At 30.8% G+C, this 26,438-nt stretch overlaps 1 protein-coding gene across 1 annotated transcript; it reads right to left on the bottom strand.

Moving 5' to 3' along the window:
- Positions 1-15,449: 15,449 nt before the first annotated feature.
- Positions 15,450-25,646, bottom strand: LOC149417509 (uncharacterized). Its single transcript, XM_089640593.1, has 6 exons — positions 25,499-25,646; positions 25,096-25,341; positions 21,661-21,899; positions 19,377-19,475; positions 18,824-18,984; positions 15,450-18,432 (listed from the first exon to the last, which is right to left on the bottom strand). The coding sequence occupies exons 2-6, from the start codon at positions 25,312-25,314 to the stop codon at positions 18,287-18,289; spliced, it is 864 nt and encodes a 287-aa protein (XP_089496719.1). The 5' UTR covers positions 25,315-25,341; positions 25,499-25,646; the 3' UTR covers positions 15,450-18,286.
- Between the last annotated feature and the right edge of the window lie 792 nt (positions 25,647-26,438).

Genomic DNA, 26,438 nt, shown 5'->3' with positions numbered 1-26,438 from the left:
ACGTATTTATTTATTCAGCAATATACAACAGTATCGAACCCGTATATATATACATTTTTATCATACAAATGTATTAATTTATTCAGCAATATACAACCGTATCGAACCTGTATATATACATTTTTGTCATAGAAATGTATTAATTTATTCAGCAATATACAACCGTATCGAACCTGTATAATATATTATACATTTTTATCATACAAATATATTAATTTATTCAGCAATATACAACATTATCGAACCGATATATATATACATTTTTATCATACAAATGTATTAATTTATTCACCAATATACAACAGTATCGAACCTGTTTATATAAATATTTTTATCATACAAATGTATTAATTTATTCAGCAATATACAACAGTATCGCACCTGTATATATAAACATTTTTATCATTTAAATGTATTAATAATATTCAGCAATATACAACAGTATCGAACCTGTATATATATAGATTTTGATCATTCAAATGTATTAATTTATTCAGCAATTTACAACAGTATCGAACCTGTTAATTATAAATTTTTATCATACAAATGTTTTAATTTATTCAGCAATATACAACAGTATCGAACCTGTTTATATACATTTTTATCATACAAATGTATTAATTTATTCAGCAATATACAACAGTATCGAACCTGTATATATGTACATTTTTATCATACAAATGTATTAATTTATTCAGCAATATACAACAGTATCGAACCTGTATATATATACATTTTTATCATTCAAATGTATTAATTTATTCAGCAATATGCAACAGTATCGAACCTGTATATAAATACATTTTTATCATACAAATGTATTAATTTATTCGGAAATATACAACAGTATCGAACCTGTATATATATACATTTTTATCATACAAATGTTTTAATTAATTCAGCAATATACAACAGTATAGAACCTGTTTATATACATTTTTATCATACAAATGTATTTATTTATTCAGCAATATACAACAGTATCGAACCTGTATGTATATACATTTTTATCATACAAATGTATTTATTTATTCAGCAATATACAACAGTATCGAACCTGTATATATATACATTTTTATCATACAAATGTATTTATTTATTCAGAAATATACTAAAGTATCGAAACAGTTTATATATACATTTTTATCATACAAATGTATTAATTTATTCAGAAATATACAACAGTATCGAACCTGTATATATACATTTTTATCATACAAATGTATTTATTTATTCAGCAATACACAACAGTATCGAACCTGTATATAAATACATTTTTATCATACAAATGTATTAATTTATTCAGCAATATACAACAGTATCGAACCTGTATATATATTCATTTTTATCATACAAATGTATTAATTTATTCAGCAATATACAACAGTATCGAACCTGTATAGAATATACATTTTTATCATTCAAATGTATAAATTTATTCAGCAATATACAACAGTATCGAACCTGTATATATATTCATTTTTATCATACAAATGTATTTATTTATTCAGCAATATACAACAGTATCGAACCAGTATATAGATACATTTTTATCATACAAATGTATTAATTTATTCAGCAATATACAACAGTACCGAACCTGTATATATATACATTTTTAACATACAAATGTATTTATTTATTCAGCAATATACAACAGTATCAAACCTGTATATATATACATTTACATCATACAAATGTATTAATTTATTCAGCAATATATATATATACATTTTTATCATACAAATGTATTAATTTATTCAGCAATATACAACAGTATCGAACCTGTAAATGTATACATTTTTATCATACAAATGTATTAATTTATTCAGCAATATACAACAGTATCGAACCTGTTTATGTATACATTTTTATCATACAAATGTATAAATTTATTCAGCAATACACAACAGTATCGAACCTGTTTATATATACATTTTTATCATACAAATGTATTAATTTATTTAGCAATATACAACAGTATCGAACCTGTATATATAAACATTTTTATCATACAAATGTATTAATTTATTCAGCAATATACAACAGTATCGAACCTGTATATATACATTTTTATCATACAAATGTGTTAATATATTCAGCAATATACAACAGTATCGAACCTGTATAATATATAAATTTTTAAAATACAAATGTATTAATTTATTCAGCAATATACAACAGTATTGAACCTGTATATATATACATTTTTATCATACAAATGAATTAATTTATTCAGCAATATACAACAGTATCGAACCTGTATATTTATACATTTTTATCATACAAATGTATTAATTTATTCAGCAATATACAACAGTATTGAACCTGTATATATATACATTTTTATCATGCAAATGTATTTATTTATTCAGCAATATACAACAGTATCGAACCCGTATATATATACATTTTTATCATACAAATGTATTAATTTATTCAGCAATATACAACAGTATCGAACCTGTATAATATATACATTTTTATGATACAAATGTATTAATTTATTCAGCAATATACAACAGTATCGAACCTGTAAATATACATTTTTGTCATACAAATGTATTAATTTATTCAGCAATATACAACCGTATCGAACCTGTATAATATATACATTTTTATCATACAAATGTATGAATTTATTCAGCAATATACAACAGTATCGAACCTCTATATATATTCATTTTTATCATACAAATGTATTAATTTATTCAGCAATATACAACAGTATCGAACCTGTATATATACATTTTTATCACACAAATGTATTTATTTATTCAGCAATATACAACAGTATCGAACCTGTATATATACATTTTTATCATACAAATGTATTAATTTATTCAGCAATATACAACAGTATCGAACCTGTATAATATATAAATTTTTATCATACAAATGTTTTAATTTATTCAGCAATATACAACAGTATCGAACCTGTATATATATACATTTTTATCATACAAAGTATTAATTTATTCAGCAATATACAACAGTTTCGAACCTGTATATATACTTTTTATCATTCAAATGTATTAATTTATTAAGCAATATACAACAGTATCGAACCTGTATATATATACATTTTAATCATACAAATGTATTAATTTATTCAGCAATATCCAACAGTATCGAACCTGTATATATATACATTTTTATCATACAAATGTATTAATTTATTCAGCAATAAACAACAGTATCGATCCTGTATATATACATTTTTTTCATACAAATGTATTAATTTATTCAGTAATATTCAACAGCATCGAACCTGTATAATATATTCATTTTTATCATACAAATGTATTAATTTATTCAGCAATATACAACAGTATCGAACCTGTATATATATACATTTTTTTCATACAAATGTATTTATTTATTCAGCAATATACAACAGTATCAAACCTTCATAATTTATACATTTTTATCATACAAATGTATTTATTTATTCAGCAATATACAACAGTATCAAACCTTCATAATTTATACATTTTTATCATACAAATGTATTTATTTATTCAGCAATATACAACAGTATCGAACCTGTTTATATACATTTTTATCAAACAAATGTATTTATTTATTCAGCAATATACAACAGTATCGAACCTGTATATATATTTTTTTATCATACAAATGTATTCATTTATTCATTAATATACAACAGTATCGAACCTGTATATATACATTTTTGTCATACAAATGTATTAATTTATTCAGTAGTATACAACCGTATCGAACCTGTATAATATATACATTTTTATCATACAAATGTATTAATTTATTCAGCAATATACAACAGTATCGAACCGATATATATATATATACATTTGTATCATACAAATGTATTAATTTATTCAGCAATATCCAACAGTATCGAACCTGTATATATATACATTTTTATCATACAAATGTATTAATTTATTCAGCAATAAACAACAGTATCGAACCTGTATATATATACATTTTTATCATACAAATGTATTTTATTTATTCAGCAATATACAACAGTATCGAACCTGTATAATGTATAAATTTTTATCATACAAATGTATTAATTTATTCAGCAATATACAACAGTATCGAACCGATATATATATATATATATATACATTTTTATCATACAAATGTATTAATTTATTCAGCAATATACAACAGTATCGAACCTGTATATATATATACAATTTTATCATACAATGTATTAATTTATTCAGCAATATACAACAGTATCGAACCTGTATATATATTCATTTTTATCATACAAATGTATTAATTTGTTCAGCAATATACAACAGTATCGAACCTGTAAATATATTCATTTTTATCATACAAATGTATTTATTTGTTCAGCAATATACAACAGTATCGAACTTGTATATATATACATTTTTATCATACAAATGTATTAATTTATTCAGCAATATACAACAGCATCGAACCTGTATATATATACATTTTTATCATACAAATATATTAATTTATTCAGCAGTATACAACAGTATTGAACCTGTTTATATACATTTTTATCATACAAATGTATTTATTTATTCAGCAATATACAACAGTATCGAACCTGTATATATATATACATTTTTATCATACAATGTATTAATATATTCAGCAATATACAACAGTATCGAACCTGTATAATATATTCATTTTAATCATACAAATGTATTAATTTATTCAGCAATATACAACAGTATCGAACCTGTATATATAAACATTTTTTTCATACAAATGTATTTTATTTATTCAGCAATATACAACAGTATCGAACCTGTATAATATATAAATTTTTATCATACAAATGTATTAATTTTATTCAGCAATATACAACAGTATCGAACCTGTATATATATACATTTTTATCATACAAATGTATTAATTTATTCAGCAATATACAACAGTTTCGAACCTGTATATATACTTTTTATCATTCAAATGTATTTATTTATTCAGCAATATACAACAGTATCGAACCTGTATATATATACATTTTTATCATACAAATGTATTTATTTATTCAGCAATATCCAACAGTATCGAACCTGTATATATATTCATTTTTATCATACAAATGTATAAATTTGTTCAGCAATATACAACAGTCTCGAACCTGTATATATATACATTTTTATCATACAAATGTAATAATTTATTCAGCAATATACAACAGTATCGAACCTGTATTTATACATTTTTATCATACAAATGTATAAATTTATTCAGCAATATACAAAAGTATCGAACCTGTATAATATATTCATTATCATACAAATGTATTCATTTATTCAGCAATATACAACAGTATCGAACCTGTATAATATATTCATTTTTTTCATACAAATGTATTAATTAATTCAATTATATTCAACAGTATCGAACCTGTATAATATATACATTTTTATCATACAAATGTATTAATTTATTCAGCAATATACAACAGTATCGAACCTGTATATATATATACATTTTTATCATACAATGTTTAAATTTATTCAGCAATATACAACAGTATCGAACCTGTATATATATTCATTTGTATCATACAAATGTATAAATTTGTTCAGCAATATACAACAGTATCGAACCTGTATATATATACATTTTTATCATACAAATGTAATAATTTATTCAGCAATATACAACAGTATCGAACCTGTATTTATACATTTTTATCATACAAATGTATAAATTTATTCAGCAATATACAAAAGTATCGAACCTGTATAATATATTCATTTTTATCATACAAATGTATTAATTTATTCAGCAATATACAACAGTATCGAACCTGTATATATATACATTTTTTTCATACAAATGTATTTATTTATTCAGCAATATACAACAGTATCAAACCTTCATAATAAATACATTTTTATCATACAAATGTATTTATTTATTCAACAATATACAACAGTATCGAACCTGTATATATACATTTTTATCATACAAATGTATTAATTTATTCAGTGATATTCAACAGTATCAAACCTGTATATATATTCATTTTTATCATACAAATGTATTTATTTGTTTAGCAATATACAACAGTATCGAACCTGTATATATATACATTTTTATCATACAAATGTATTAATTTATTCAGCAATATACAACAGCATCGAACCTGTATATATATACATTTTTATCATACAAATGTATTTATTTGTTCAGCAATATACAAAAGTATCCAACCTGTATATATATACATTTTTATCATACAAATGTATTAATTTATTCAGCAATATACAACAGTATCGAACCTGTATAATATATTCATTTTTATCATACAAATGTATTAATTTATTCAGCAATATACAACAGTATCGAACCTGTATATATATACATTTTTTTCATACATATGTATTAATTTATTCAGCAATATACAACAGTATCGAACCTGTATATATACATTTTTATCACACAAATGTATTTATTTATTCAGCAATATACAACAGTATCGAACCTGTATATATACATTTTTATCATACAAATGTATTAATTTATTCAGCAATATACAACAGTATCGAACCTGTATAATATATAAATTTTTATCATACAAATGTTTTAATTTATTCAGCAATATACAACAGTATCGAACCTGTATATATATACATTTTTATCATACAAAGTATTAATTTATTCAGCAATATACAACAGTTTCGAACCTGTATATATACTTTTTATCATTCAAATGTATTAATTTATTAAGCAATATACAACAGTATCGAACCTGTATATATATACATTTTAATCATACAAATGTATTAATTTATTCAGCAATATCCAACAGTATCGAACCTGTATATATATACATTTTTATCATACAAATGTATTAATTTATTCAGCAATAAACAACAGTATCGAGCCTGTATATATACATTTTTTTCATACAAATGTATTAATTTATTCAGTAATATTCAACAGCATCGAACCTGTATAATATATTCATTTTTATCATACAAATGTATTAATTTATTCAGCAATATACAACAGTATCGAACCTGTATATATACTTTTTTATCATACAAATGTATTAATTTATTCAGCAATATACAACAGTATCGAACCTGTATATATATACATTTTTATCATACAAATGTATTAATTTATTCAGCAATATGCAACAGTATCGTACCTGTATATATATACATTTTTATCATACAAATGTTTTAATTTATTCAGCAATATACAACAGTATCGAACCTGTATATATATACATTTTTATCATACAAATTACAGATATTCCGACTAGTCGGCGACTAGTCGGTAAAGCCGACTATCCGGCCACTATTGTAGTCGGCGATTAGTCGGCGACTAATCGGCAAAGAGCGCCGACTATCCGGCTTCTTACTTTGTATGTATTTCTCAATAATATGAATGCGGGGGAACTACATGAAATAAAAACCTTGATTATATATATATATATATTTTTTTTTATAATCAGTCTTATACATTAAAAAATGTAAAGCAATCTTTCCTTTGGTAATCAGTTTTTAAAATTACTTGCTTGTAAAGAAAACATAATTATGACATTTATTGAACAAAATTAGTATCTATCCTAATTAACATAAAAAACAACATAATATCTTCTTATCTTCAATGAACATTTATAAGTATTTCTTATTATTAAAATAAAGAGTAGATTTCTTAAATGAACAAACTCAGTTATATGTATTAAATCAAGATTGTATGTACAAGATGCACATATATATATATATATATATATATATATATATATATATATATATATATATATATATATCCAAAAATTCTAAACATGAACTGTTTGATAAAAACAAAAAAAAATGAAAAAAACATATTTCTTATAACCATACCTACATAATCTAATCAAATCAAAGTCACAATTGTGACAACCAAAAATATCATAATCTCCTTATATTTTTTATAACTTACTTATATTTTTTTAATTAAGGGTAAATTATGATGTAAGAAGACTAAAGCTTCTGCCCTCTCTGGTAGCAATCGATTTCTTTTTGTTTAATATATGTTTCCGGCCTCTGAGAACAGCTTCTCACTGTAAACAGAACTTGCGGGACAGCAGAGGTACACTTTGGCCATGCGCGACATTTCAGGGTACCTAGAACTATCCCCGAAACCGTAATCGGCTTAGCCGACTAGTCGGTCTTATTACAACCGACTAATCGTCTAGTCGGCTAATCGGCGAAAGTCATAATCGGCACATCTCTAATACAAATGTATTAATTTATTCAGCAATATGCAACAGTATCGTACCTGTATATATATACATTTTTATCATACAAATGTTTTAATTTATTCAGCAATATACAACAGTATCGAACCTGTATATATACATTTTTAATTGATTATTTATTAGCTGACCCGGCGTTGCTGGGGATTATCCTTAGGAGATAGACATATACCATGGCGGATTTTTCTCTAGGCCTTTTTAAGATCTACAATTCTGTGATACATTATTTTGATGTATCTCATAAGGTTTAGCCAGCGTTAGCAGTGTATAGTGACCGAATATAAGTTTTGGATTTGATTATAAAACATCGACTTTTCTCTACTTTCTCTAAATATAATATACATGTATCATATATGTAAACCTTCCAGAAGAAATTCTCCAAATGATAGTGAAAACCCTATCAAAATCCGTTGCGTAGTTTAGAAGAAATAAGTGCACAAACAGACAGACGTGGAAAGCGACTTTATTTTAAACTAGACAGACCAAAACTTTAATTTTTCTCTTGCCTCCTTTTGTATTGCTTGTTATTTGAGAAAGCTTTTATATAATTTTGCATTTTTATTTGTGTTTTTTTAATCTTTATACACTGTAATTAATATTTCTTATATGTGGGTATTTTTTTATTGTACAGGTGGGGCAAAAGTAATCACCCGATATTCTTTTGCTGTAATTTGTAAATAATTTATTTAATTATAATGGAAACAATTATTCCGCATTCTTGTGAAGTAAAACGATTTATGTCTTGTCGATTTGTCTTCTGCGTTTTTTTTTCTTCACAAATGTCAACCGAATTGACATTTGGCGCCATTTGCAAAAGTTATAGCGTTTTCCAATAGGGTGATTACTTTTGCCCCATCCTGTACAAAACGTACTAACTTAGTTTTTATAACTGGGTTGTTCTCACGTTAGTTAGAACATCTGTAAAAGCCCAGTAGAAAAAAATAAACAAATGATTATGTGTTTTAATCATTCGTCTAATTTTAAATGTGTAAGATTAATTTGGTGGTTTCTTAAATAGCTTACATAATATTTTATTAATTTAATAAAGTTTTTAGGTAAATTAACCAACAATAGAATCCATTAGTTACACCTGACACCTGACAATATTTATTTATTTTTAACGCACTTTTAAGAGCTAAATACATAGGAATATTTTATAAATTATACAAAATTTTGTTGCCTTTCTACGTACAGTTTTTATTATTTTTTGTTCACAACAGAACTTCGCCAGCAATATTTTTTTGTATTTATTAAGTGATAAACTGAAAAAATAAATCTTTAATAAAAATGTATAAATCTATATTAGTATTCTAGGCTATGCGGGCGCAATAGGAGCAGTCCACTCCGGGCGCCGAATTTTCAAGGCGCTGATAATACCTAACACATCTTTTTTCACAGAAACGTCAAAACAGTATGATAAAATACAAATCATCCGAATATTATTTTTTATAATTCTTTATTTTGGCTTTCACCCATTAGGGGTGATCTTGGCCATACACAATTAACATAACGTAACATATATAAACCAAACATAACATAAACATTACATATAATAATCATAACATAACATACTTAACATAAACGGTACAGAGCTGGTAATAGTAGGTTATCACAAAATTATAAAAATAGGAACCTGTGTACAATATAAGTGGGCGCTTTTCGTTATTTAACCAAAGATTTTTCTAAAATTAGTAGCGTTTTTTTTAAACAGAACTCTTGAAATTGGCAATCTTATAAACAAACACAGCATATGAGAGTAAAAAAATGTGATTAGAAAACATAAAGATAAACATAACACAAACATACATAAACATAAACCTACCATAAACATAACATAAGTTAGTATAACATAAACATAACTTAACAAAAACAATACAGAGCTGGTAATAATAGGTAATTACAAAGTTATAAAAATAGAAACCTGTGAACATTAGCAGTGGGCGTTTTTTGTTATTTAAAAGAAGATATTTTTCCAAAATTAGAAGCATTATTTTTTTAAAAACAGGACTTTGAAATAAATATAAAAGAATCAAGAAAAATATACAAATGCATAAAGAATAGTGTTTTAACTTAGTCAAAATATGCAGAGTTGGGATTAGTGAAAATAGATGAAAATAAAGATGAAAATGGGAACCTGAACAAATGAATACAAATGAAAGTGAAAGAAATTGGGTTTATATTTATTATTATCAGAGATGTGCAAAATGGGTACCCAAAACCATTTGAAATGCAAAATGGAAATGGGTCAAAACTTTTCCATTTGAAAATGCAAAATGCAAAATGGTTTTTAGAAAAGCATTTCAAATGCAAAATGCAAAATACCTATTTTCAAAATGCATTGAAAATGCAAAATGGTTTCTCAGGTCAAACAATTAAAATAATTATAGAATTTTTAAACAAGTTTGTCATTTAATAATGGACATCAATGTAAAACAAACATATTACATGATGGTAAATCCAAAAACACCACGACTACAGATTATGAAACAACAAAAAATTTGCGCGGGACTAATGTTGCCAATGTAAAAACATAGAAACTGCTATCTAACATTTAATATTACAGCGTCATGGCCCCATGTTCAGTATTTGAATCAGTATTTTTTGTAATGGTATCACTCAATTGCCAGGGCTCCTACCAGGGAGCAACTTGACAAATGTAAATTATCTCTCATAGCGAGGTTGAGGACCGACTGATATTTGGGACTTATGAAAAAAATATGAGTGGAGATAGTAAGAAGAATGTTGCAAAAAAGCATTTAAAATGGAAAATGCATTGAGAAAAGCATTTAAAATGCAAAATGCAAAATGGTTTTTAGAAAAGCATTTAAAATGCAAAATGGAAAATACCCATTTTGCATTTTGCATTTCCGTTTGAAATGGATTTATTTGAAATAAAGCACATCTCTGATTATTATGGTCAGATATTAAGGCCATTTTTATAAATAAATTTTGCCAACAAATGGTAATTTCAGGAGTGTTTAGACTAAGAAGGCATGGTATACTGGTAGGCAATTTAATATCAAGTTTTACCAATTACAGTGATCACCTACCTAGACGTTTACTGATTTTGAAAAGGAGCGCCAAAATTTTGCTCGCGCCAAACGCCATTTGGCTCAGGGTCGGCACTGATTCTATTCAATGAGTACGTATTATGGTAGTTAGGTTAGGTTAGGTTAGGTTAGTCCCAGAATTTCTGCACTGAAAAAATTCCCACTTCTAGTAATCTGGTATTGTGGAAACAATAATATAGCGTAAAATAACGGAATGAAAAGCAATAAATGTGAGCTCGGTTTTATAATGGTTCATGACATGACTCGTCTCCCTTTATTCTATTATCCATGATTAGGTTATTAGGTAGGTACCTACCTATCAGTATTTGATCAGGTATTGATTGTGTGATATTATTTCCGCCAGGTGGACTCAAACGCCGGATATAATAAATTGCCGGTACTTCTCCTGCGACCTTTGGCCTCACGACAAGGTCACCCTAATAAATTATTCGCCTCAATGGACGAAATTCACAATTTTTGACACATTGGCGATATTGAGAGTATCTGCCACAAATATAATACTACACACGGTGTCCGGAAACTTGTAGTACAAGTAAGGCAGGCCCAGTGCAGGCGCAATAGGGTATTTCCACTGTTCTTTTTTTATTATAGAAAATATTTATTACCTTCGATAATGAAGGTATTTTTATTGTATTTTTTGTGTAAATGTTTTTTTTTCGATTTAAAATGTGACATTTTCGATTTGCTGCCATAACGAAATGTTCGTTTTTATTCGTGAATTCGTCAGCGTTCACGTCACGCCACGCCGAGCGTAATGATGTTGTAGCCAGTTAGAACCGTTTAGGAATGTGCGGTTTTAAATCTTTTTACCATCAATAATTATGTATGAAAATATTAAAATAACACATTTTTTGTACAAGATTAGAATGAGAAAATAAACTTTAAATTTTCCACACATTTGTAACAGTATTCATAGTTTGTGAAAATACCCAATTGGAGCAGTCCGCTCCAGATGCCGACTGGCCAAGGCGCCAATTTTTTAAAGTTAGTTTTTTTAATATTTTAATTAAGTATCATACAGTATCTCGTAGTACAAGCAATTTTTTTAGCAAATTGCTATTTTTTTAAAACTTTTTTTCGGCTTCTAATGGGTTAAAAGAAATTTTGGAGCCGGTTCTAAGCTTCGATATATTATAAAAGACATTAAACAGCTGATATTAACACCCTGCAGACTATTTTTTTTTTATTCAAATTTGAATACAAAATATGTATTGGGATGATGATGTTAGAGTATCGTGCTCTTCTAATGAGGCTGAGGAAAGGAGTTGAAGAGCCACAAATGCCGAAGAAAAGAGCCACTTAGCGGACCCCCAGTCTAGTGCCAAAGACCTTATTGCTCTGCAACAGACTTTGTAAAGCACCCAAAAAATAAAAATCTTACAGGGTTCTTTCTGATAGGAAGTTTGTTAGGAAGCTTTGTAGATGCACGCACAGATGGCAGTGCATAGAGCTTGCGGGGAAGTCCGCAAGATGGAGCCAGTGGCCAGTTGTCGCCAGGGCCAGTGGGAAGGCTCTCAGAGAAACTTACTGGCCTACATTCCAATTAGCAAGCTTCTAGTTATGTCGACTATTGAGTCACCATTATAATACATGGGGTATTAATAAATCCCTGATTAATATTAAAGAACCTTTTATTTATAAAACTCCTACCAAGACGAGTTGGAGACCTCTTTGTGCGAACACAACAAAGTTAATTGCTGGAAATTGATTGGAGATACATAGTATGTATTGATGAATGATGCCTACAGTGTTAGGTACGTCAAAAGCAAAACTTTCATTTTTTTTTTTATTAATATCAATAGCAAAATTTGTACATTATGTAGGTTTAAAGTATAATATAAGTATATTTTTTGTATTTTTTTCACAGTCCTCCTCACTAGGGTTTCCTGTTCTGAGGCGGCCTGTAGTTTTTCTTAAATTTTTGTATTTAGTTTTGAATTGTCTTTACATTGTCTTCATAATGTTTGTAAGTTGATTATTACTTTGATCTCTAAGCCATGTTTTGACTTTTGTTTTAAATATACTCATTTCGTTTATTTTTTTGGTTTCATTTGGTAGAGCATTGAACAATTTTATAGCATGGAATTTATTATTTCTCTGTCCAAAGGATGTGTTCAAACTGGGAGTAATCAGGATATTTTCGCTTTTTGCCCTGGTTGTGTATTTATGTTGGGCAGTGGAGTATTCGGATATGTTTTTTTTCAGTTTAAATAAAATATTTTTTGAATGTAGTTTCTGTACATTGTAAACATTGAAGTTTTTGAATATTTCTTCTGTCGGAGTTCTAAGCGGAACTTTCAGTATAGTCTTTAATACTCCTTTTTGTGCTATATTGAGCCGCTCTGTGTGAGTGCTCAAGGCAGACCCCCATCCAGTTATTCCGTACTCTATTTGTAATTGACACAAAGCATAGTATACTTTTTTAATATCGTTTATATTGAGGATATTGCGAATGTTTCTAAAGAAGTATATGTACCTGGTTAGTTTTTTTGTAATTACATCTATATGTGAGTTCCAACTTCATTGGCTCCGTCACTTTGACAATCCTTGCAGTTTGGTCATTGCTTGACGTCTGTCGACACGCTTCCATTCCATTTCTCCCTTCGTTTCTATTATCTACAACTACACCATTCTCAGAGGTTCTTCATCAGTTAGTTGTACAGGGTGTATCAGCACTAACCTGACAAACTTTAAACAGCTATTCCTTAGTACATTTGGAGTAAAAAATGTTATGGGCACTTTGCTGTCCGGTAGCATTTTTTTTTCAATTAAAAGCAAAAAAATTTAAAATTTCCACACTCCATCACTGTCATTGGCATTGCTTTTCGTGTTCAACAGCTGTTATAAGCAAGTATGTCGAAAAGCGTCTTCGCTCTTTCGCACACACTAAATAATAATAGTTAAAAATGAGACGAATGGTGCCGTGCCATTTCGTTGTGATTGTAAAAGCGCGCCAATATAGCTACACACGTACATTCAACGGAATTCGAATAAAATATTGCCAGATGGGTTTTCAAACTTTGACAAAGGATAAAACAGTGGTGACATGTGGTGAAAATATGAATAATAAATTTTTTATTAAGAAAAACGTTACCGAACAGCAAAGTGCACATAAGATTTTTTACTCCAAATATGCTAAGGAATAGCTGGTTAAAGTTTGTCGGGTACGTGCCGATACACCCTGTATATGGTTGTTTTTATTTATTGTTCTCAAGATTAAATGCGAAGTTCATTATAATCAACACGTTGATAGATGGCGTTAATTAAATATTTTATTAAAATACTCCTTTTGCAACTTATTACAGATATTTGTTTGCATCCGTATATACACAATATGAATATGATTAAATAGTCATCAATACGATATTGTATTTGTTTGCCTTTTTGGAAAGAATTGAGTTTTTATACAGACAAAACTATTTATTCATATTCCCTCTGTAAAGGCGCAAACAAATAATTCCTCTTAATATTTCAAAGCGTAACTTGCAAAAAGTGTATTTTAACACATTGTAATCGGATCACGTATTAATACGTTTTTAACAAATTAATGCTAGAGAGCGGATCACGTATTTATACGTTTTTGATAGATTGTTAGTGGAGCGCGTGTCACGTTAAAATACGGGTTCCAATAAACTTGATTTTTTGCTATATAGCGTCTGTAGTGTTGTAGCTATGCAATAATAATTTTTATTTTACATTTAGAAATAATTTTTGTGTATAATTTGTAAAATAAAGGATGTTATGTAAAAAAAATATTATTTTTTTCAAAACTTTCCTACTTTATGTGAAATTCTGCACTAGTTTAACGATGAAGAATACATTTATAAATATAATAAAATAAAATGAAATAAAATAAATAATTTGCAAAAAGAATTATTGAAATCAAACAAATATTTTTGAAGTTATCGCAATTTTTCTAGAGGTCTACGTTAGCGCGAAATTACGCGAAAAATCACCCGTTACCAGCACTAGTACGCGGCCGAAAACTGTCCGATCAAAATGTGTTAATAAAATAATTAAATTAACGCCATCTACGAACGCGTAAATTATAACGGACCTTGCGGTTAATCTTAATATGGTTAAGCGAAGAATAAACAAAAGGAGCAAAGTCAAATAAAAGACATTAATTAGTTTTCAAATTAAATGTTAATGTTTTTATACATTATTCGCATCATTACAAAAAAATAACCGATACATAAAACACGTGTTATCATGATGACAACTTCTGAGGACATTGAATCGCAAGTCTGATGAAGTGCTGCCAATCCTCAGCAGTTCTTTTATACAACGAAAAAAAAAAATTACGGTTACTTTACATCAGTGATACACAAAAATTATATGAAATATGTTAGAATTTATGTAAAATTATTTGAAAAAGTTTAATTACAGTCTACAGTATTTGTGTAATAGTTATGGTCAGTCTTTATTTATGTAAGTACATATATCCCACTTGCAGTATTACAGGTGTGCCAACAGAATTGACACAAATAAATGGAAAGGTAAGCATCCCAAACATAAATTACAAAAAATAATAAAAGTAACTTGTCAGGTACAAATAAACAATTTTAGAATTTAAATAAATCTTAAACTAAAACGTTTACTGAGCCACGCTGCTTTACCAAGGTGTAATTAGCTTAAACACGGAAAAGAATAACTTTAAAAGTGTAATCTATACCGATTTGAAAGATAACTGGTGTGATCAATTTCTCATAAGATCTTTCGACAACCAGGATTGACCAATGAAATTGTTTCTGTTCATAAATAAACCACTCACTAAATTGATATCTTCGGGCTTTTTGTATGAAACAAATTGGTCCTAGAAAACCATAGATATGCCAACATATAAGACAGTACAATTCTCATTCGGAGCCTACTTATTATACTATACACCAATGAAAAACTCTGAAAGTTGATTCCATAGACTTTCAGAGTTTTTCATTGGTGGATATAGTTAGGAGATCATATGACGTCACAATATTTCGATCGGAGTTATACCCCTGATTCTGTTCAAGAATTTCGACATTTCAAAAAATTTCTTATGAAGTGAGGGCAAACTGGACTTACTCTGGGCACAGCCACAATTTCTATCGGTTTATCTGTTCAGCGGACACTGCAGGCAAATCATTTTAAAGAGGACACGTTTGTGTGTATTTGTGTACACTGATAATAAAAAGTTAACAATTCTAACTATTTGAAAAACCGGAACATCCGCCCGCAGTCCCCTCTTACCCCGCAAATGCAGATACTGGGTGCGTACATTTATCAATTCCGTTCAAATTATCCACTATTCAATTTGGCAATTTTTTTTTCATTTCATACTTAAGGTTCCTAACAAAAACAAAATTATTACTAACCCGTCAGGCTTATTCCTTAAAGATGCTGTAAGAAAGTCAGAGAATTCGTGTATATTTCTGCTTTGCAATAAAATCCAAATAAATGGGATTATTCTTAATTTATAAAAACTGTTTTTGAAATAGGCTTTAAAATTTTATTATTAGAAATAAACATAATCCTAAAATTTTTAAATCACACACAAAAGTTTTCAAAATGGCTCATCTTACGTTTTTTCGTCTAAACACTGAAATAAAATAACTGATAACAACAAAAAAAAACACATATTTCTTAGACAAATATATTATAATCATTACATATTATCTCACTTTTTTGACACATCATACAAAAATAATGAGTAAAAAATTTTTTTTTTCAAATAGCAATCGGAACCTTTACTTTTATAGAGGTGTACATTTAAATTCTTCTATGATTAACTTCTAAATTTGAAAATAAAGCATGGTGCTTTCTCTTTCTAACACCATTTAGATCATATTTCTACCCAAGATAGTATGGGAGACAATGATTTCTATGAGATCACATGGGCTGTTCCCAAAAGGTAGGCTGTTTGTTCGAAAAACTGAACAAATTAGCCATAGAGATTAAAATAAATTAATTTTCAGTACACCGCCTAAGAGAAAATGATTTGCCTGTACTAGATTGTTAAATGTTCTAAATAAATTGCACAAGGGAAAGAGATGGCAAGAAATAAAGAAAACATAATAATAATTTTAAAATTACATTACATACATTCTTAAAAATTTAAAAAAAACTTTTATTCTATGCTAGTCTGTATTTTATAACATAAATGGCTTTATTATTTGTCTTTTGGTTATGTGAATAATTTTGGTATAAACATGAGATCTATGCATAGATTCGCTGTATTACATAGACATAATATTAGAATTAATTCATTTTACAAAAATGCTTGTGAAAGCAATCAAATTTTGTCATATAAATGGACTATCCATTGATTAAGCTAGTTACACACGAGAGATGACCTCACAATACACGTTCCCAATAGGAATGCTTGACGAGCGACATGCTGATATAAGCCAAGACCCATAATACATCATATTATGTATATCTCTCGCGTGCGACTAGCTTTAAAAATAAAAGCATGTTTTAAATTCTCCATGATTTAAATGGTAGGAGAATTGAAATCTTGTAATACTTATCATTTACCCATGGCTAGAAGAAAGAAAATTTCACAGAGAAGTTCACAGTTAATTATAGTTTCTAGGTTATAAAGTTGCCAATTGGAATTATACACTAGCGCCCAGCGAGTGGGGATATTTCGAACAAATTTTTGTAGGAAATTTTTATCGAACATTGGTGAGTTTAAAATAATTTTAAAGATTTCTTTTGTTTCCAAGAATATTAATATTTTTATGTAAAATCTGAACAATTTATTACATTGTATGACTGTTATTTCCAGAAACCTGAATATCAGATATCTTTTTGAAAGAAATTAAGATGATTCTATAACCATTGTTAATGAACTTAAATAGTCAACAATTTTGTCTCCATTGGCATGGATATTGTCGACTATTTTGTATCCATTGGTATGGATATTGTTGACTATTTTGTGTGGATGGGTATGGATATTGTTGACTATTTTGTGTCTATTGCGTATAGACTATTCTGTGTCCATAGCTGTGTTCATGTAAGAGTCTAATTCCCTGTCCAGGAATCCCCGACTAGCCGCCATGTACTGTTCCAGTTCAAGATCTAGATCTTCTCTGCTGGGAGGCGGCTGTTGGTTATTAGAAGATCGGTTCCAACCTTGGGAGAAAGATTTATTTTTAGTGAAATTGACAAAATTTAATGCAACCTATCCCACCTGCATAATGTTACAATGAAAATTGCTTCATAAAAAAATAATATTTTCAACAGGAAAAGTTTGTATGTAAAAGATTACTGTTTGCGGCACTTTTTTAATTATGTGAATTAATAGGATATATGCACGAACTTTTTGAAAAGTTCAGTAAAAAAATTAAGTTAAACAGTCAACATGTGAGATGCCTGTACACTGACAGATTAATTTATTGACAAATATTTTAAAATCAAAAATTATTGAGACGGACAGGCTGCCTCCCTGCTCTGCGCAACTATGATTTGATTGCAATGTATTTTGGACACATATTACATTTACTTATGTAAAAAATTTAATTACCTCTTCCTCTGCCCCTTCCCCTCCCTCTGCCCCACCCCTGTCCACCCCTGCCGCCGCCATTATTCCCACCACCACCCCCCCTACCCCACCCCTGCCCCAAAACATTATTCCCACCACCACCCCCTCCTCTTCCCCAATTCCCGCGACTTCTTCCGCCATATCTATAAAGGAAAAAGAAAATACACTGATTAGTGCAATGTACAAGAAGATTGCAAATATTATGTTGACATTGAAAATTGATCAGTCGTAGCATAGTACAATATTGTATCTTAAATGGCATGATAACAGGTTCATGTACGTAACTAGTTGTTACCTGCGAAAAATCATAGGATGTAACTGAACTTGCATAGTTCCACTTTCAAAAATTATTGACGCATTTCAAATACAAAATAAAAATAATTGTGTGCTAAAAAATATTATAGGTAGGTACCTACAATAGATAGATGGGATTTGAAAAGATTCTTTTTATATTTTTCAAAACACATTGGTTCCAATTTTAAAAAATCCACACTTGTATGGAGAAACACACTCACAAAGAAAAGGTTTTAATTACCTGAAGGCTCCTTTTCCTCTATATTTACGTCCTTTTTGTGCATTTCCATTATGTTGCGGCCAATCTGCGTCGGAAAGGTTGGTCCAGGAATTCGATCGGCTGAAAACATATTAAGAGTAGAATAAACATTTCAATAGAGTTTAAAAACAACTCTCTGCGGGTCTCTTGACATTTTCAGCCAGTTGTTATAAATCTTGCCATTTACATTAATCACTTATATGCACAGCGGCACCCCGCCTTTGTTTCTAGCTAAGAGCCAAACAAATAACTCCATTTGATGGGTCATGCAGTTTAGTCGTAAACCAACGACAGTCGACATACTTCCATTGTTTCTATTAGGTACCAGGATACAAAGGTATTGAGGATAATGAGCAGAGATGGCTGCCAAATTCGACAGTAGGGCGCACTTGCGATTTGTACAGGGTCAGCAGTTGTGTACTATTAAAGTATCTGCGGGCCCTGTACAGTACGCCCAGCTTCTGAGAGGCCAGCTTTACTCTGGCTTCGATGGAGCCCCCGTACCTGAGCTGGTCACTTATAGTTACACCAAGCATATCAATGGAAGGCCTGTTCGGAAGATTGCTTCCGTTGAAGGAGACTAGATTATCATTTAGATCCCTTTTAGACGTAATCAGACAGGATTGGGTCTTTGAAACATTAAATTCAACAAGATTATTTTTACCCCAGGAGGAAATACTCTCGAGATAACCGTCCATTCTCTGCTTCAAATCCCTCCGAGCCGTTGGAGTTTGTGTGCCCTTTGGGGGCTTGTCAAACAAAAAGCTATCATGAACTGTACTGTCATCCGCGTAACAATGAATCGGTGCACATGTCAAAAGGTCATTGATGTGCAACAAAAACAAAGTAGGAGACAGAACCGATCCCTGTGGGACGCCAGCATTTATAGAGTGTGAGGAAGAGGTGAAACCGTCAGCAACTGCCTGAATCGACCTATCCTTTAAAAAGTCAGCAATCCACGTACACAGGGATGCGGGAAGTCCGTAAGAAGGCAATTTGTTGACAAGTCCTCGGTGCCAGACCCGGTCAAAGGCCTTGGATATGTCTAGTGCGACCGTTTGGGTCTCACCGTGACGTTCCAGGCACCGCCCCCAAACATGCGACACATACGCGAGAAGATCACCGCACGAGCGGTTCCGCCGGAATCCGTATTGACGGTCGTTGATAATTTTGTTCTTCTCGAGGTATGTGAGCAGTTGATCACACGTTCCATCACTTTGGACAGAACTGATGTGATCGCTATGGGGCGGTAGTTGGCCGGGTTGGAGCGGTCACCTTTCTTGGGAATAGGGTGAATGACCGCTTTTTTCCAACCAGAGGGCACAGTGCCACACTTCAGGGACATTTTGAAGAGCTTTGTCAAAACTGGAACTATTTCCGCAGCACACCTCTGCAATACCAGGGCGGGTATTGCATCAGGTCCACTAGCTTTATTAACATCGAGCCCCCGTATAACGTGTAGTACATCCCGATGCCGGATCCTCAGCTTTTTCATATAGAAGCCGCAGTGAGGAACCGACGGCGGAACAGCACCTCCGTCATCGAGGGTCGAGTTTTCCGCAAACATTTTCCCTAAAAGGTTAGCCTTTTCGGTGGCGGTGTTTGCTAGTGAGCCGTCAGGTCTGGTAAGAGGTGGCAAACTGGGTTTGCAAAAATTCCCCCAAAACGCCCTGATGGGAACAAGGATCAAATACCTGGAAAGACAGATTGTGGAACCACGAGACATAGGCAAATATGTAATGAAACCCTTGTGAAATTTATCAGAAATGAGGTAAAATGGGAGATAGCACAATGGATCCATGACCTGAGTCCTCATGAGAACTATGTCTCCGCTTTATAAATAAACTAGTTGACGTGTACCCGGCGTTGATGGGGGTTATCCTTAGGATATAGACATATGCCATAGTAGACTTTTCTGTAGGTCTTTTTATGGTATACAATCCCATAGTACATTATTTTGATGTATCTCATAAGGTTTAGCCAGTGTTAGCAATGTAATTACACGAAAATAATTTTTTTACAACCTGATTACAAAACATCGACATTTCTCTACTATCTAAAAATATAATATGCATGAATTATTTTATATTTAACCTTCCAGAAGAAATTCTCTAAATGATAGTGAAAACCCTATCAAAATTAGTTACGTAGTTTAGAAGAATTAAGCGCACAAATAGACAGACGCGGATAGCGACTTTATTTCATGCTATTTAGAGATTCTATTATGTAACTATGAACTCCACAATCAACACTATCATCAACTAACCTCAAATTTCCAACTGAATTAGCTCTAGACCGGCTCTGTTGCCTATCCCTGGGCATTCTCAGATTGGAGTAGCTATTGGCCCTTTGGGGTCCTTCCCTGGCTCCAATGGACAGCCCCAGGCGCCCCGGAGACAGCACGGAGCCCATGTCATACCGATGGTTCAGCTGCAGGCTGCGGGCGTTGGGCATGCGTTGTGGGCCTTGCTTGCCAATCTTTCCTATTCGCTGCTTTAAAGGTATCTAGAATAATATTTGTTCATCTGATAATACTGATTATGTATATAGTGAAAAAAAAATTGAAAATGTGACAAAATTTTCATTAGAGTTGCCCAGTTGTGAGATCTACCTTTTTCTCACAAGCGGGGTAAGTAACAAAAAGAGCGGTTATGATAGAGCTTCCAGTGGTAATTTAATGTGTTCCTGCAATGATTGCTTGAAATAACATGCCAATTTGTTAAATATTTTAACAAAGTAAATGAAAAGTTCTGTAGGGTTACGCCTATTAGAACAGAGGTTCCCAAAGTGGTCTATATGGACCCCCAGGGGTCGATATCGGCTTGCTGGGGGTCAGCGAGAAAAAAATTTGGGGGTCCACGAGATTCAAATGGGGGTACATACGAGCGGACCACGATTTACCTAAATTCAACATTTAGGAGTTCCGTAAATGATACAATAGACCTAACACAAATATAATAGACTGAGAAATTACTTATTTGATATTTGTATTTTTATATTTCGTAAAGTTGTTAATTGAGGTATATAAATAGAGTCTACGTTCCTTTTCTCGTCAGAATTAATATATTCAAGTAAATCATTACACATTGGAAGTCGCAAATTTTCCTAGTTCCCAAACTTGTTTTCGAAAAACATCCAGGGTAATAATGACGTTCAACATTTAAATGCACTTCACACAGACTTCAAAACTAAGTTTAAGGACATTTTGCCTATGGAAATGGAACGTTGAAGAATCGGATATCATGTGACAAGAAGAACTTAAGGGGCAGTTCTGTAGGGCCAGCTACAGAAAGAAATTCCCGTTGCTTATCCTGCTTCATTTTCATTTGGTGTAATACCTCACAAGGGCGCCCTTGTCTGCACAGTGTAAAGACAGAGGAACTGTGTCACCAACCGGTTGTTGGATTTTTTGGCAAGTGGTCTACGGGGCAAAAAAGTTTGGGAACCTCTGTATAAGAATGTGATAAATATAAATTTCTCTATTATTATTAATTTTCTATAATTGAACCTTTTAGCTGAAAAACAGCATTATTTCTTATTTCAATAACGCTGTTTTAGCATATATCCATGTTCACACCACAAATTGTTTTAAAATCTCAAATACAGATGGCAGTACAAGGCCCAGAGTGACGGTCGGTAGCGCGCGCGCACTTCTTTATTTCTCCTCCTCCATTCTAAAACCAATTGCTCCCAGAGAACCCAACACTTAAGAACTCATCGCACCTGAGGCAATGTACGTTTTGCCGAAGTTTAACGAAATCTATTTGTGTCTTATCGTTACCCAGCATATCGAGATAAAATCATATCTTAGAGAAAACGTAAAGTAATATCTTTATGATATGCCAAGATGCTAAAGATTATTAAAAATGGTAATATTTTCACACGCAAAATATATTTTTTTTAAATAACAATTCGGTTCAACTTAATTACTATAAAAGACAATTATTTACATCGGGAAGATGTAAAATACTGCATTAAAGTTACATTTTTGTCAATCAAAGATTTCAAATTTAATGCATTTTGATAGATTTGGAATCCGCAACCTTCAGATAGCTATTCGAGAGCCACTCATGCAATAAACAACTTTCTCCGCTGAACGCTTATTGCAATCTGAAGACGGGGCCAACGTGTGAACGCTGTTGGTGGGTTGGCACCAAGATCCTTTGACGTGTGCACAAAAACCAACAATAATTAGGTTGAACGGCCAAGTGGTCCTGTACAAGTTGGGCCAGTGCATTGGCCCATTGCATTGGGCCAACGTGTTCTAGGCGCATGACAGTTTGACCATGTTTTTTTTTTAATTGACATAATTGTGTTGAGCGTGGTTAGCGATTTAGCAAATCTAAAAAATTTGCTAAAACATCCCAGTTGGATCAGTGGGGTGTACAGAGTTTTTAATCATGGTAGGTTTTAGGAAAAACATTGAATTTAGGAAAAACAAAGAATGGCCAAGCTGCCGGCTTTAGCTGATATAACATTTATTCTTTCGTTAGTAAAATTGTATTAATTAATAGAAGTAACAACAGATGGCACTGATTGCTACATTTGTAATTAGTACCTAAAGGCACGGCCTTTATTGACACTAACACAACCGAGTCCTTGAATGCGCATTGCGGATACATCGACAATTAGAATACAGTCAACATTTTAATATGGCATATTTGGTTCCTGCTGTTGAAACGTTATAGTAGGGGGGTCGTAGAGAAACACGGGCGCTGAGATTCGTACATGAAACTTTGCGCATGTTTTTGAAAGTGTAGATTGATTTCTTGCAATAATTTTATAAATTTCAATATTAATTGTATTTTTATGTGAGTAATGTAGGGTAGGCAGTGCTTATGTGCCTATATGGAATACACGCCTCTGGGATACTGACAGTGTGTGCCCGCTGTCACAACATTACACTAAATGGAAATGGCTGCATTTTATTTTTTTATTAACAACTGTTAATATGAATGTTTGAAATGTGTTATACCCCGAATTAATATAATTTTTTTTTTACCTTTGTAGATGTTATTTTACAATTTAAAATGTTGTGGTTTTAACATAAGCATGTTTTTGCTGGGCCCGTAATACCAACAATGTGAAAGAATTGAAATTTTACAGGATAGTGAAAAAACGAATTTTGGTCATTATTTCACTAACCGCCGCACTTTTAGGCTCAGATTGTGGAAAGTACACTTTGTTTTAACAATAATTACTATAAGAAACACAACATGGATGGATGCACAAAACATTAATTTTACATGCACAAAATAGGTTATTAGTTTGGGTTAATTGTAATTTATGCATATTTAGTTTGAAACTAATGTTTCACAAGTGTCATTCCATACAAAAAAAAGTCCAAAATGGCAGCAAAGGGATCGTTTTATAAGGTAAATTATGAACATTGATTGAATAAAATGGAATTACAATGCATCTTTTACCATCTATCCCAATGTAAATTGTTGATTCTTGTAGTAATTAAGTTGAAACGAAGTGAAATTTCCATAATTTGTGCTTTTTGCTTTTTTCTCCTGTAAAATATTCATTTTTTCACATTAGGGGTATCACGGGTCCAGTGACGATGTTTATTAAACACAACATACGTTATAAGTGCAGGATTACAACCTTCGTTCATTCACTAATCATGCACACATGTATTATCTCAGGAAAAAATACTTACAACAATAACAAGAAAGAAATACCCATATTTTCGTACCTTTTTTAGGGCCATTGCCGCTTGCACTACAGGAGTGCCCCCAATCCTGTTCAAAACCTTCTTGTTCCTAGTATGTGGCGGGACATTGTTTTGAAATGCAAAAGGGTCTGGCCACTGTCTCACAGGAGGTAACGTATGCCTCACATTTTGTAATATTGTGAAACGATCACTCAAAGATAGCTGGGTCGTATTTGTCACGAATATCTTGTCGATCACCATGATTGTTTTGTAGTTTCAAATTTTGCCCTAAAAACCAAGACAAATGAATCACCACGCTATATTATATATTATTTCTGAATATGAAACGTGTATAAAGATAAGAAACTAAAATACGAATGACAGTTGAGGTTGGGGAGACATTGATTTAATAACATATTTGTGAGGTTACATTGGTGGTAGTTACCGATTGGTGATCCTTCTTGTGGCCGTTGATAACAAGAGCGTTTACTGTCATTGGAGAATTAGATAAATCGAGTCAACCGGACAGAATCTGATAACAAACAAAAAAACCCAATTAAAAGGGACAAATTTTGGATTTTGATGTCGTTTTGTTGATTTTTTTGTCTATGGACAGTGTTACCAGCCGAAAAAATAATGAAAAGTACCTATGTATTTGTTATTTTTGTTAAAAATAATATATTAGGAAGATGTGGGGCAAATCAATCGCTCAAAAAATATTTATTTACTAACGTAATAACCACTGATTGTCACAATAATGATACGCAATGGTAGAAAGCTCGGTGCAAGGAAAATATTGTTTTGGCACACGGACAGACACCCAATCATTCAGAAGCACTGCGAACTTGTAAATATATTATTTGGTGTTGACAATTTGTGAGTTTCAAAAGCCAATTAATTTCAATCCTAAATAGGTTTAATTATTACTTTTCTTCATTTTAAAAATCCTGTCTCTTATAATATTCTGACACTACGAGTATATTTTTATTTTGGTTCGTACCAAACATAAATAATTGTATGCGTATACATAATTCTATTCTTTCTGTTTTATTTAGTATTTCTGGGTATCTATTACGGTCGATCGATTATTTTTGATAATATCTATAACTTGTGGTTTTTCCCCGTACAAACGACATTTCACGTCAAATAAATTAAGAACCTCGGTCGTTGTGAACTGTTGTTTGTTCGTTGGAGATCTGCAGTCATGCTCGGGAACGACGACAAGTTACCGAAATTATCGATGAATCCTTTATCGATCGACCATGCTAGCCGGTCTTATTATTGAAATTCAATGTTAATCACAGCATTAGTATATTGCTTGTATTATAATATCGTTGGTATTTTGCATTTTTTTAGTTGTTTTATTATAGGTAACTATGTGATTG

Source organism: Hesperophylax consimilis, chromosome 15, assembly GCF_061612785.1.
Source record: "Hesperophylax consimilis isolate HC1 chromosome 15, BYU_Hcon_1.0, whole genome shotgun sequence".
NCBI classification, from domain to species: Eukaryota; Metazoa; Arthropoda; class Insecta; order Trichoptera; family Limnephilidae; genus Hesperophylax; species Hesperophylax consimilis.
This window is presented reverse-complemented; position numbering and strand designations above follow the sequence as displayed.

Bases quoted from the DNA above. Each gene is read 5' to 3' on its own strand.
- LOC149417509 (XM_089640593.1), bottom strand. From the start codon at position 25,314: ATGGTGATCGACAAGATATTCGTGACAAATACGACCCAGCTATCTTTG. The intron at 19,476-21,660 runs GTTAGTTGATGA...ATATGTTTTCAG, and splicing joins AATTCAGTTGGAAATTTGAG to CCGATCGAATTCCTGGACCA. The intron at 18,985-19,376 runs GTAATTAAAACC...TTTCCTTTATAG, and splicing joins AGAGGAAAAGGAGCCTTCAG to ATATGGCGGAAGAAGTCGCG.